Source organism: Haliotis rubra, unplaced genomic scaffold, assembly GCF_003918875.1.
Source record: "Haliotis rubra isolate DU_JTF1 unplaced genomic scaffold, ASM391887v1 Scf730, whole genome shotgun sequence".
NCBI classification, from domain to species: Eukaryota; Metazoa; Mollusca; class Gastropoda; order Lepetellida; family Haliotidae; genus Haliotis; species Haliotis rubra.
The window spans coordinates 328,167-340,916 of NW_025767447.1; the positions used below are offsets into that span (position 1 = coordinate 328,167).

At 38.6% G+C, this 12,750-nt stretch overlaps 1 protein-coding gene across 1 annotated transcript in view; it reads left to right on the forward strand.

Moving 5' to 3' along the window:
- Positions 1-15: 15 nt before the first annotated feature.
- The window catches only part of LOC124259648 (tectonin beta-propeller repeat-containing protein 1-like), a 47,435-nt gene continuing 34,700 nt past the window's right edge, over positions 16-12,750 (forward strand). Inside the window, 11 exon segments of the mRNA XM_046693822.1 lie at positions 16-111; positions 1,042-1,352; positions 2,765-2,950; positions 5,964-6,096; positions 6,697-6,756; positions 6,759-6,817; positions 9,050-9,227; positions 9,986-10,086; positions 10,594-10,716; positions 10,922-11,375; positions 12,251-12,391. Of these exon segments, the coding sequence (XP_046549778.1) occupies positions 1,119-1,352; positions 2,765-2,950; positions 5,964-6,096; positions 6,697-6,756; positions 6,759-6,817; positions 9,050-9,227; positions 9,986-10,086; positions 10,594-10,716; positions 10,922-11,375; positions 12,251-12,391 (1,669 nt within the window). The 5' untranslated portion in view covers positions 16-111; positions 1,042-1,118.

Genomic DNA, 12,750 nt, shown 5'->3' on the forward strand with positions numbered 1-12,750 from the left:
ATCTGAAAACCGGAACACGTGACTCAAAATACGGAAGTGATCGTCTGTAAACGTGAAATGAACAATGCGGACTTATTTGCGTTGTGCAACTGTGTGAAGGAGGAATTTAAGGTGGCAGTAAAGTTAAATAACATTATTATTTAGTATTTATCAGTTGTTAGGAAACACGAATTCTGAAACATGAAAAGCATAGTTAGAGAAATTGTTGCGCGGTGGTGCTTTCCCCCCAAGGGGTGTTGGCTGTGCAGTTAACGCCACCTCCACACCTGCATCCACTTACTTACTACCTTACAGCTTATTACATACCAGCTTACTTTAGTCTGTCTCGGCGTGGGGAATTGAAATGACGTCTGCTGACAACAGCTAGATAACCCATGTATTGATTGTCTCTTCGTTCAGTCAGATTTGCGCAATTTTTAAACATTCTTTTACCAGCCAGAGAAGTCTCAGATGATGTTCAGTGAAAGGTTTAGAATCCACTGATACACCTGCATGGAAAATAGTGATTGCATGAACATCAGACATGATAGATGATTGATGCGATCTTTATTCAGTCTGAGTCAAGGTGCTCTAGAAAAATAATCCAAACAAACAGATTGGGCCACTTTAATAAACATTTCGGATTTCAGATATATAATAGTCTGTATCATGTGCATTGTCTACATGCTTACATGTCACACACAGAATGCATAGTATGAGTGAATGTCAATCATGAAACCCTTCTACAATGTTCTACCCACTGTGTCAAAAGGTTTCACAACTCCTATAGTAATTTCTTTCTGCAAGCATTTTGTTCTTTCAAGCATATGAATGAAATTGGCTGTGATTATGTTGATTATGATATTGTTCACAACAATATGAGATTCTTCACACCATGTCCCCAAGATCACTCAATCAAACGTGCATGAAAATGATATTTCTAAACAACAGCTGGTCATGTCTTGTCAAAATCAAGAAACTTTATTGCATGGTGTATTATCTGTATCCATGATGTGCTTATCAATGTTTCAGTATATTGGAAATATGCATTCAATCTACCAGGTGCTGAGAAAGAGTCAATTGTAGTCCCACACTGATGGTAGGAATAGTGGCACAGCCTGCATGCTCCCAGCATCTTAATGAGTGAATCACGTCTGTGGTTGGTCAACACCAATGGCAATGTATTCACACTCTCCACCAAGCACAGGCGGATGCGACAACTGGTGAAAACCTACCATGATGGGGTGAGATTAAAACGGCTGGCAGCATGTCAGAGTGGGGCATGGGGAATCGGACATGACCATCAGATCTACATATTTGTGCACTCCACTGAAGTTCCTATCAGAGTCCAAGAGACAACCTATGAAAACCAGGTATAGTGAATGACTGTGAGATGTTCTCATCTCTTTACATGTGAATGCTGCAATGCTTGTATACGATCAGTAAACAGTGCATGCATTTCAAACATATCACTTGATTCCAGGAACTATTATAATGTTAATGTGCATGGTCAGAACTTTTTTAATGTTATTATTAACTAATCTGCCCGGAGAGTGGAAGGTCACAGGTTCGATCCCCGGCCGCGTCATACCAAAAGACGTTAACTTAAAATATTGTACTTGTTGGTCCCTGCCTGGCGCGGCATTAATTGGTACAACAAGGACTGGTCGGCTCGGAGTCAGTGTAATGTGTCTGAGTGGGGTATTCATGCTTAATTGCGGCATGGTATCTCAGTGGGCTAGCACTATAAAACCAGCGTGAGTCTGGGCTAGTACAAGCAGCCATGTTGTCATATGAGCGAAATATTCTTAAGTGCGACGTTAAACCCCGTTTCACCTCACCTTATTATTAAACTATCTGCATCCAGTAGGATACATGATCCAGAAACTGCTCAATATCCTGATCCCAAGGGGCATTGGCTTAACAAAATCCACTGAGATAGATTTCCCTGTCACTGTCGTACATTTGTAAGAATTGGGGCCTTAAACTTTGCACATACATAAAGATGGCTTCACACAGACAACATATGTTTGCAGACAGAGGTTAGCAAAATCTAAAATAGTTGCCAGCATGTGTTTTCACATTTCAAATATGTGTTGCTGTTGTTTTGTTCTTCGTGTAACACAAATACTGCTAGTATTTTGTAACAGGCATAGAATAAGAATCATGGAAATCTAGGATTCATTTGTTGAAAGAAACCAGCATATGCTTGACAACCAATAATGCATCAAAATGTTGAAAACTCTAAAATGTTGGTCAGAATAATAGCTGTGGTCTGGGTTAGAACTGTGGTCAGGCTCGCTGACCTGTTTGATGCATTTCATTACATCAAAAATGCATAAATCAATGGTCATTATGGCCATCACTTGATTGTTTGGTCCAGAACCAATTACACACTGCCATCATCTAACTGGAATATTGCTGAGATGAGCATTAAACTACAAACTAACAATTTTTTTTAGAAAAGATAGTTTCTGGCCAACAGATTGTCAAATTTCCCAAACTAGTTTGCAAACTGTTTTCACAATGTTCACATGCCAAAATGAATGTTTGTATACACAGATCGGTGAATGTGTGTTTGTCATGTGAAACCACCTGTCAAGATTTGTAGTGTGTTCTATAAAACTTTACCTGGAATTGTTAAAAAACATTTTGTTGATTGTGATCATTGGTGGCACCTTTATCCTTTTGTACACTGAACCCAATCCCAAAGATGTGCAAATATGAGAATTGCAATGGCTGTGGTGATTCGGATGCGCTATATGTTTTGTACGTGTCTCTCTAGCGATGGTCACCTATAAGTGGATTCAGTGGCTCCAACCTACTGCCAACAGACAGATCCAACTGGAGTGATGAACACGGGAATGGTTTCCTCCCCAAGGAGAGTTTCACTCTCCCATCACAGCACTGGGAGTGGGATGGAGACTGGGAGATTGACGATAACTTCCAGGGACAAATTGCTTCCAGAGGGGTAAGACTTGGGCATTTCAATAATCCTGCAGGGATAGAAATACTGGGTTTTTTTTCTAAGTGTGCCCTATGGCACCAGACAAATATTTTAGATGTGCCTTTCAGAAATCAAGTGTGCCCACATGTTTTTAGAATAAATGACTGTACATAGCAATGATGATGATCATTTGAAATTTATTGTTAGAAAACAACAAATGTAACCCATTTTCTGTTATGACTGATATGTCTTCTGTTTAAGATGGCTTTCTTAAGCTTCATTTGTTCTGCTTTCACAACACCTTTAATAGCTAAGAATTTAGTGACAGGTTGACTTGTTCATTATATCTAACATACACATTTTCCTCTTCAATAACCGGACTATCAGTACTCCAATCAATCTAAAAAAAAAACAACCAAACACCCAGATTTCTTTACATCATCCATGATAATTCCAGTGATTTCCTGGGCGATAAAGTCAATAACTGTTTTTGCTTGTTTGTCATTTGCATAAGTGTTTTGTTTTGGGGATTAAATGACTAAAGGTGACTATGTCCCTAAAAAATTAATCATGCCATAAGGGCACCGAGAATATTTCTATCCGTGTCATTTAAATATTTACCATGCCATGGCACACTAATATATAGGGTATTTCGAACACTGTCCTGTATTCTCATTTTGTAGCAGGTTAAGGGTGGTACACCTGCTGGGTTGTGAGTTGTGACCCAGGAGCCACAAGTTTAGTAGGCTCAAAGATATTTTCACTCTGTAACAATAATGATAAACAAGTAAAAATGTCAAAGTACATACATATTAAAATATTGCACATCATCATCAATTACAGGATATTCAAGATATACTGTATATTCATTAAATATATTAATCATGAATCTTATGTGCAGATGAAAATACCTATACACTAATTTATCGGTAAGACTTCCGCCTGTACCCCCCCTAAATTTTGACAATGAGGAAAAATTTCTTTGAGTGGCATTTTTAGAAGTTGGATGTGTCTTTCAGTATGTTAAGATACAATTAAAGAAACATGTTAAAACTCATTGTTATCAGATGAGGAATATATATTCAGGTGATATGATGGTAAGAGTTCCGACCGCAACCCCCGCTTGAAATGTATTCTAGTTATTAGGATTATTTCGAGGTTTTAGGGTTTTACGTTTAGGGTAGGGTTTGGTTTAGTGTTGGGGTAAGGGTTAGCATGGTTAGTGTTAAGGGTTTTTGATAAAAACCATCTGTTCTTAGGCATTGAATGATAAAAAAAACACCGGGGGATACCGGTGGAAATCTTTCCTAAATGTTAATACATGTATACACATTTAGTATATTATACACTAACTTATTCAAATATAAATATCACAATAAAACATGTGTCACCCTACCGCCATATCAGTTCTACAAGTAACATAATCATGTGATGGCATAGATAAATCTACATCTATAAAACAATCTATACATAAATATTTCAATCTCTGTGCCACAACAGCACAACATTACCTGTGTTGTAATATGGTATGAATATTACATGTATCATGAATATAAATATTGAACATGGCCTACCAAGATGGCAGACAATATGGCCAATGTGTGTTGACTTATCTTTGATATAACTATAATACAATTTAACCTTATAAAATCCTGAAACATGAAGACCATGCCTATTGCTATTATTGAACATGCACTGATCTTGAAATACATTCATACAGTCAAATCACACAATTATAGCCTAAGCAATTATGTTGTTTACTGTTAATTGCAATAAGTATTTGTAAGTAACATCCTACATAATATTACATTTATAATTTAGTTAACTAATCTTAGAAAGGTTTGCTGACCTTGAAACATTCTGTCAGTATCTTGCTGTACAAGATGATTATGTTGTCGAGTGACTGTATTGTGCAAATTCTCAAGGTAGACTGACTTAAAATTGTGCAGATGTTAGTGAGAAATTTAGCAGATTAAACTGACCAGCAAGAGAGTGAAAGATAGCTTGCCCTCTAAAAGAAAGACAAAACAAATGCACTGTAACCACGGTGACACAATAGGGCCAGCTTGTAGCAATCACACAGGAGACTGTTACCTGATATAATATAATAAAAACACCACAACTAAACTGTCTAAACAAAACAATACTGTATTTACACAAATAGAGAGAATATAACACTGCTGTATTTTGACAAAGAAAACATGGAAAATATGACACTGCTACAATTTATCCATGTATTTTGACAAATATGGGGCACCAGTGATGCACTCCAACAAGGAACCCCATAGACTAGGTGTTATAATGTGAATACTGATCTTTGTCATGACCTATTTTATCCTGGCCCAACAGAAATGTATTGCTTTGTTTTGAAATGTTCAGTGTCAGTACATAATAGATATATGATTAATGCTGAAGCAAGGATTCTGTCACCTCACCTGAATATGAAACTATGCATGTGTTTGGTATAGTTATGGTTTTGAAATGATTAAGGAGCAAGGAAAGAAAATGAGAACGTTGTAAGCATTATTAGTTTCAAATGTATCATAATAGTTTTAAATATGCACACATTAGCTTGGTGCGCCTAGTGGCTGCATGAGTTGTATGATCCCCAGGGAGTTCAGATTGTAAATATGATGTGGCATTGAGATTGACATCCAATGATCGAGGGAAACAAAGTACTTTGAGCATGCATGTAGATAGGATGGACTATATATATAAATACACATATAATTATAATAATAATATAATAATAATATTATTATTATACAAAATGCACAGTAGACATCCTCCCCAGGGAATATAATATTTGTAATATTGAAAGAAAAGGAAATATACCCAATGCCAGTGAGAATAGCTTAAACATGTGAAACATCAATTCATCTGTATGATGAATAATAGAGACCATCCTTGTCTCCTGGTTCCAGGGATATGCATGTTGACTTCATGGTGACTCAATTAAACAGCTCTCTCCATGTTTACCACCCACAGAGATGTAATCAACTGTACCCGGTAGGTAATTGTTCTTGTTTTACTGCAGGGTTGGCAGTATGCAACAAACTTCCCTCGGCCATGGACGCCAGAAAGTACCTGGAAGTCTTGTGTTCGGAAACGGAAATGGATTCGTTTCCGCCGATTTATAGCAACTGATGCATGGGCAAAGGTATCTTTCTGCTCCAGATCTGAACTTATTATGGAACTCAGTTGAATTAATACCACAATTACTTTGCTGCTATGCAAAACAGTTATGTTGCTTGCTACTATTTACAGTGTAAGTACAGGGTAGTTAATGCACTGATCACTTTTATGTAACATAGTTTCTGTAGGTCTCCTTAGTCCCAAATAAAGTATCCGCTGCTTTGATTTGTGGGTCTGCCAGGCCATAATTATGATCCTTGGTTTGTGCAACGCTCCAGTGTTCTGTGGTCCCACCAAACTTTCTCATCTACACCCAAATCACTGTTAACAGAGCTGATCCAATGTAATACAATACTCCTCAAGGAAGTGTTAGGTTTCTCTCACTCTCATGTCTACAGGAAAGCAGCCCCTTACTCTCATGTCTAGTCAGTCTACAGGAAAGTAGTCCCACACTCTCGTGTCTAGTCAGTCTACAGGAAAGCAGTACCTCACTCTCAGTCTCATGTATAGTCAGTCTACAGGAAAGCAGTCCCACCCTCTCATGTCTAGTCAGTCTACAGGAAAGCAGTACCTCACCCTCTCATGTCTAGTCAGTCTACAGGAAAGCAGTCCATATAAACTGTTTTCTATTTCAGATTTTGATGAGAAAATGAAGGAGTCTGGAGATTGCTTCATTGATATAGCTGTTGGTGGTTTTGATATTCGACTCAGCCCGAAGGTCATCTGTGTGTCTGGGGGGTCACAAACACCGGGCAGGTCAGTAGACCCATGTGCAAATTAATGTAGTACCTGTTGTAACGTGTCACATTTTTAGGGTAGGGCTTGGTTCTCAGTCAATAAACTGTATGGAGGCAGGTAAGTTTAGGCCAAGCTTCTAATTATCTGAAACATGTCCAAGTGTATAGAATCTATTTCACATGTACAGTATGTGTGAGTCCAGGGTGTTCTCCCATTATTTCAAAATGAATATTGTCATCAGGAAACTGAGAGGAAATGAATGGAATCTTCTGGCTTCCTTCCCTGACTTAATCATGCTTTGTGCATGTTACGAGGGACAGTCAAAAAGTAGTGAGCCTGACCTAGTAAATGATACAAATGCAGCTGTTTTTATGTTTTATTTTTCTACATATTATCTGTCAACCTCAAGCAAATTGGTTTTGCTACGTTCCAGCCTTACGATCCCCATTTTGTTTGAAATTTTATCTTGGTACCCCCCCAAAAGCGCAAAATCTGCAATAAATGCACCACAAACTTCAGGTAACAAAATATGCAAGAAACATTTTGTGTGTTTGAGATAGGTAGACGTCTCGCTAGAATCAAACTTAGATATTAAAGTGGATAAAAAGCAATTTGAAAGTACAATCGCTTGTTAAAGTGATTCCCCTTTCATGTTTACTGAAACAGCTTGTTTTGGAGACACTACCCACCCCAGTTCAGACAGATTTAATTCATAAGGACATAACTTATTCTAATGTTTTCACTTTTTCACACATGATGCTAAAGGTTCAAAGTAAATACTGAATGGTCACACAAGTGTCAACTCTCAGTATATTGTAAACAGGGCCAGCTTGAATATCTGGACACAATGTTTTGAAAGACTAAAATGGGTGTGTCCTTAAAAACAGCCCTGTCTAAACATAAATCAAGCAATCCAAATCTTTGAATGTTGATTATGACGGGAAATCATCCAATACTATACTAACATATTCTATATGACATTATCTGAGGGCATACCATTATCCAAGAGGTACTAAATGACGGATCGTTTTTCATTTTCTGCATTTTTTCTAGAAATATTATACCCAAATGTGTTGTGATGACCAATATCTCGTTAATTACATTACCCACATGTGTGAAATTTTTTATACGACTTTGCTAATGATTCCTTCAAACTAAAATGGAAGCTTTTCAAACATTGGACATGGAGAATATAGTTAGGCTACGTACTTTTTGACCGACCCTCATATATGAATTACTAATGCTGTTTGTGGCCTTGACAAGGGTCAGATCCAGGAGTTTTGATGTGCACATACTACCCAAGTCACAAAGTGACTAGTCTGATTTCACAGTTAAAAGAGGTGAGTGCATCCCTGCACCCAACGTCCCGATCTGCCAGTATTGACCACAGTTGACCCAAACAGATCGTCCTGTCTGTTTCCTTATGACAAGAGTTAAAAACCCACTAAGGCCTGTCTGGTAGAGACGGCTGTCATGTGTCAGGTTAACCTAGTACCGTTTAGGGTTTCAAGATATGTATATGAATTTCAGAGTTGCTTTATCAACCATTTCACAGAAGACAGATAATGTTGAAAGGGAAAAAACAGTTTAAATTGGAGCCATAGACATCCATTTAAAGAAGTGAAACATTGGTTTTGAATGCTTTCCTCAGCAACATAGAGACAGTGCAACAAAAACAGGCCACAAAATAGTTAAAACACGGGTCAAGTTCAATCAGTCAGTATTTACAAGGTCATTGTTACATGATGCCAACATGCAGTTGACCTAATACTACATGGTTGTTCATCCTGCATGAGAGTATGTATAGGCTCCATATGAATGCATTTGACCACAGTCATCCCGAAAAGTGTGAGTGAGTTAGTTTAGTTTTACACCACACTCAGCAATATTCCAGCTATATGGCGGCCCCAAGATATCAGTTTGTTGTTGGTATCAGTTCAGTTTGATTCCATTCCATTCAGTCAATGTCCACTAGGGCAAGGATTGAATATGCAATGTTGAAACATATATTTAGTTGAGCACAAATTCCAAATGAATGCTTCATTTTCTGATTGAATTTGAAAATTAAACCCTTAAAGAAACATGATGCCCATGAAAAAGAAAAAAGTCAACTATTTTGATGAATGGGAAAAGAAGATTATGGCTGAGATTGAGTATGTTCTGTTTATTATGTGATGTTAGAAGTGTGAAGACAGGGCCTGTCCTGTATATGTGCAGACTGTATAATGTCTGTCTCCTCTACATGTACAGGTGTATGTCCGACAAGGGGTCACCTATGACTGCCCAGAAGGGAAGGAGTGGCGTCCTGTCTCTACTGAAAACCATGGTCTTATTAACGTCTCTGTTGGACCTACAGGACTCGTGTGGGGGGTCACGTGGGATGGCCAAGCTCTCGTCAGACTCAATGTCAACCGAGACCATGTCTTTGGTGAGAGAAAGAGTTTTCTTAACTCATATATCCTTGCATTAAAGAGGCCTCAATAGTGATTTGGGGTTTGAGATTTCATTTTCCCAAAATGTGTTTTTGGTAAGAATCCCCCCCTAAATTTTAACGATGATGATAAATTTCTATGAGTAACATTTTCAAAAGTTGGATATGTCTTTCAGTATGTTCAGATACAATCAAAGAAACATGTTAAAACTCATTGTTATCAGATGAGGGATATATATTCAGGTGATATTATTTGACTAGAATGAAATTTAAGGGGGGATACGAGCGGAAGTCTTTCCTGTTTCTTATGGCTAATTTAAATGTGGATTAGTTAGTGTGTCGTAACAGTTGCAGTGTGGCATATATTATTGACTGTGATAATAGGATCTGGAACTTGGATGTAAACATAGCTCAAAGTGTTCTGGATAACAGCGTGTTTGTTGTACATACAGTGTTTCGGGGCTACTCCATACACCTTCAGCAGGTGGAGAAGTAGTAGTAGCGCTAAAACAGTGTGTATGTATTACAAACGAGCTGTCATCCACACTTGTCCTCATCATAGATTGTTCTTCAAGTCACTGATTTGCTCAGATGTGGCTGGAATATTGTGGTCTGCATCTTAAAAGAACATGGTAACCATGGTTACCGAAATGTTTTCGTATCACTTCAAACGTGGGAACTACATATCACTCCAAGAGTTCCCAGTACCATATAAGGGAATGTGTGATTATAACCATGATGGCTGTTGTTGCCAGGCACCGACTGGACGTTAGTGACGTATCCAGATGAGGCTACCCGTGTGATGCAGGTAGCTCTGGGTCTCAACACGTTATGGGCACTCAGTAGAGAAGGCAAGGTATGTGATACATCTTCTCAACTTACTGTGATCACTCAGAGGCATGATGTAGGATGAATACATTGTTAGCTGGTGCAAAGAAGGCTGTGCAGAATTGCAACCCTTAGCTCTTCCAGAATTACCTGTTTCTTTTGCACTGATTCTAATATTCATGTACTGGATAGTTTTGTGAAATGATTGAAAATTGACCGTTATATATAACAGGGTTGTGTTTTACATGTTCACAGTTTTAAATACAAAAACTATAACATATGCTGGCACGTACCTTGATAATGATTAAGGAAATTGTTTTCTGTTTTCAGTTTTTAAAATTACACATTTTTTGTTATGTGTGCTGATGTAAGTGATAGATAAAACCTATTTGCATTTTGTTTTATTCATGTATATACATGTTTCTGAATTAAAAGGAATTCCCTAACATGTAATCAGACATTGTCTAATCTTGGAGATAGTACTTGGGCAGTGGCTTCATCATGTACGCCACACTGATACTAAATTGTGTATCAGGTATGGTACCGCAAAGATATACAAGGGACACAACTCCTGACTGGCACAGCAGCAGCTATGGGCAGCACCTGGGTGGAGATGGTGGGAGAAATGGCTCACATCGCTGTGACACCTTGTGATCAAGTGAGTGTCTGTACTATACCATTACAGATTGTGTAAGTTGGTTCTTTGTTTGTCCAGATCTTCCTCTCGCGTGCAGTGGTCATGAGGAGTATGTTTGTTCCATCACTATTATTTATAATCCATGTTTATATAGATATAGATGTTTATATAGCAATCAGTCTATTAAAGTGACCCTGAATTAAAGATATAATACTTGTTTTAACAGGTTTTTGCTGTTGGTCTTAATGAAAATGAGATCTACTTCCGGTCCGGTGTGACTTCGAGTGACCTTGGTGGCAAGACATGGCAGTTATTGTCCCTGAAGGAGAACACGTCACTGCTACAACACGACAGCTTTTCAAGTGTCATGTCGGATTCACTCACAGAATCAGGACTGGAAGACTCCAGCAGATTCTCCTCCTCAGTAGCAAGTCAGATGACCAAATACATGCCGCGGACAGGCTCGGAGTCAGGATGGTCGGAAAGCAGCTCCGTGGCAGGAAGCTTGACCCGTGCCAAACTTGTCAACACACCTGTCAGCGATAAGGCAGCAGGTGCACGTAATGGCTTCTGTATGACATTAGCTACTCCCATACAGAAGACTTCATCAGAGCAGGCAGGTGATGCTGCGCTTCTTACTGTGGCTGCATCTGGGAGAGAGGCCACTATATCAAATAAAGGTTTGTATGGAACTACTTCTCTTCGACTTAACTGATTACTCAGCCACTACATGGGCCAGGTATTATTTACCTACTACTAGGACAATTACTGGGACCATAGCAACTATTGCAGTAGTACTGATGTTCCCATAACCATATTAAACTCAGGGGTGGATCCAGGATTTTGGAGATGTGTGTGTTTGTGTGCGTGCATGCATGTGCACTTAAATCATGAAGTCCAAAGGTTAGGGGGAAATGCTCCTCAGGGAAAAAACAATTTCAGGGGAGAGGAGGGGAGTGCGCAGCCCCACACCCCTCCTTTGGATCCGCCCCTGCAACTATTGTTCATTGTGGGATTAAGATATTCCAACAAGACTGACTCCCTGAATTTCTTTGACTGATGCTAAAGCATGGCAGGTCCACTGTTAACAGGAGTGAAGTGGGGTCACTCTCATTGGGTGCTACTATCAGTAATTGTACATCAGATATGTTCATATAGAGCAACAAATTGAATATTAAGTTTGGTTCCAGTGAAACATTGTGGCTTTAAGATTTACTGAGTAAACATCTTTGTATGGCTGGAATATTTAGCAAAGAGGCATTAACCCAGCTGTGATAAAATCCACATTGAGCATGATTGTATCATATGCACAGAGTTTATTTTGATGCCCAGATAGTCTGACATGGTGTCAGTGCTGGAGTTTCTTAATGATATTATTGGGGACTACACTTAACGTAAAGAACATTAAACCATACCAATGATTTATTGATCTGTAAATGTATGAATCTGGACCTTTCAGTGGACAGAATGCTGTCCAGATTTATGACGCTTTATGGGCAGTGGAGTCATGATAATGGCAGTGTATCTACAGTTCAATCAGTTATTATATCTCTAGTAGGTCCAGTGCGGGATACTCCATCTGGGGAGACAGATACTGCAGGCCACAGCGGTGCTAGTCTGCGAGAGACGTCCATTACACACATTGCACCAGCAGCAGATGCAAAAAGTTCACAAGACGAGACTGTTGGAAATGAAGGTAAAGCAGTCTCCGTCTTGGATGATTTTATATCTATGGCTGAAAGTAAAACAATCTTCTTGTTGGGTGATTTTATATCTGTTGCTGAACGTAAAGCACACTCCTTCTTGGATGACTTTATATCTATACCTGAAGGTAAAGAAATCTTGTTGGGTGATATTGCATGTATATCTGTGGCTGAAGGTAAAGAAATCTCCTTGTTGGATGATTTTATATCTGTGGCTGAAGGTAAAGCAGTCTTCTCATTGGATGATTTTATATCTATCACAACTGCAAGTTCTGTACTTTAAAAATAGCAGTGCTAAAATCGATTATTTGAACACATTAGCATTCCAACAACGGCACCCCACATTAACTCT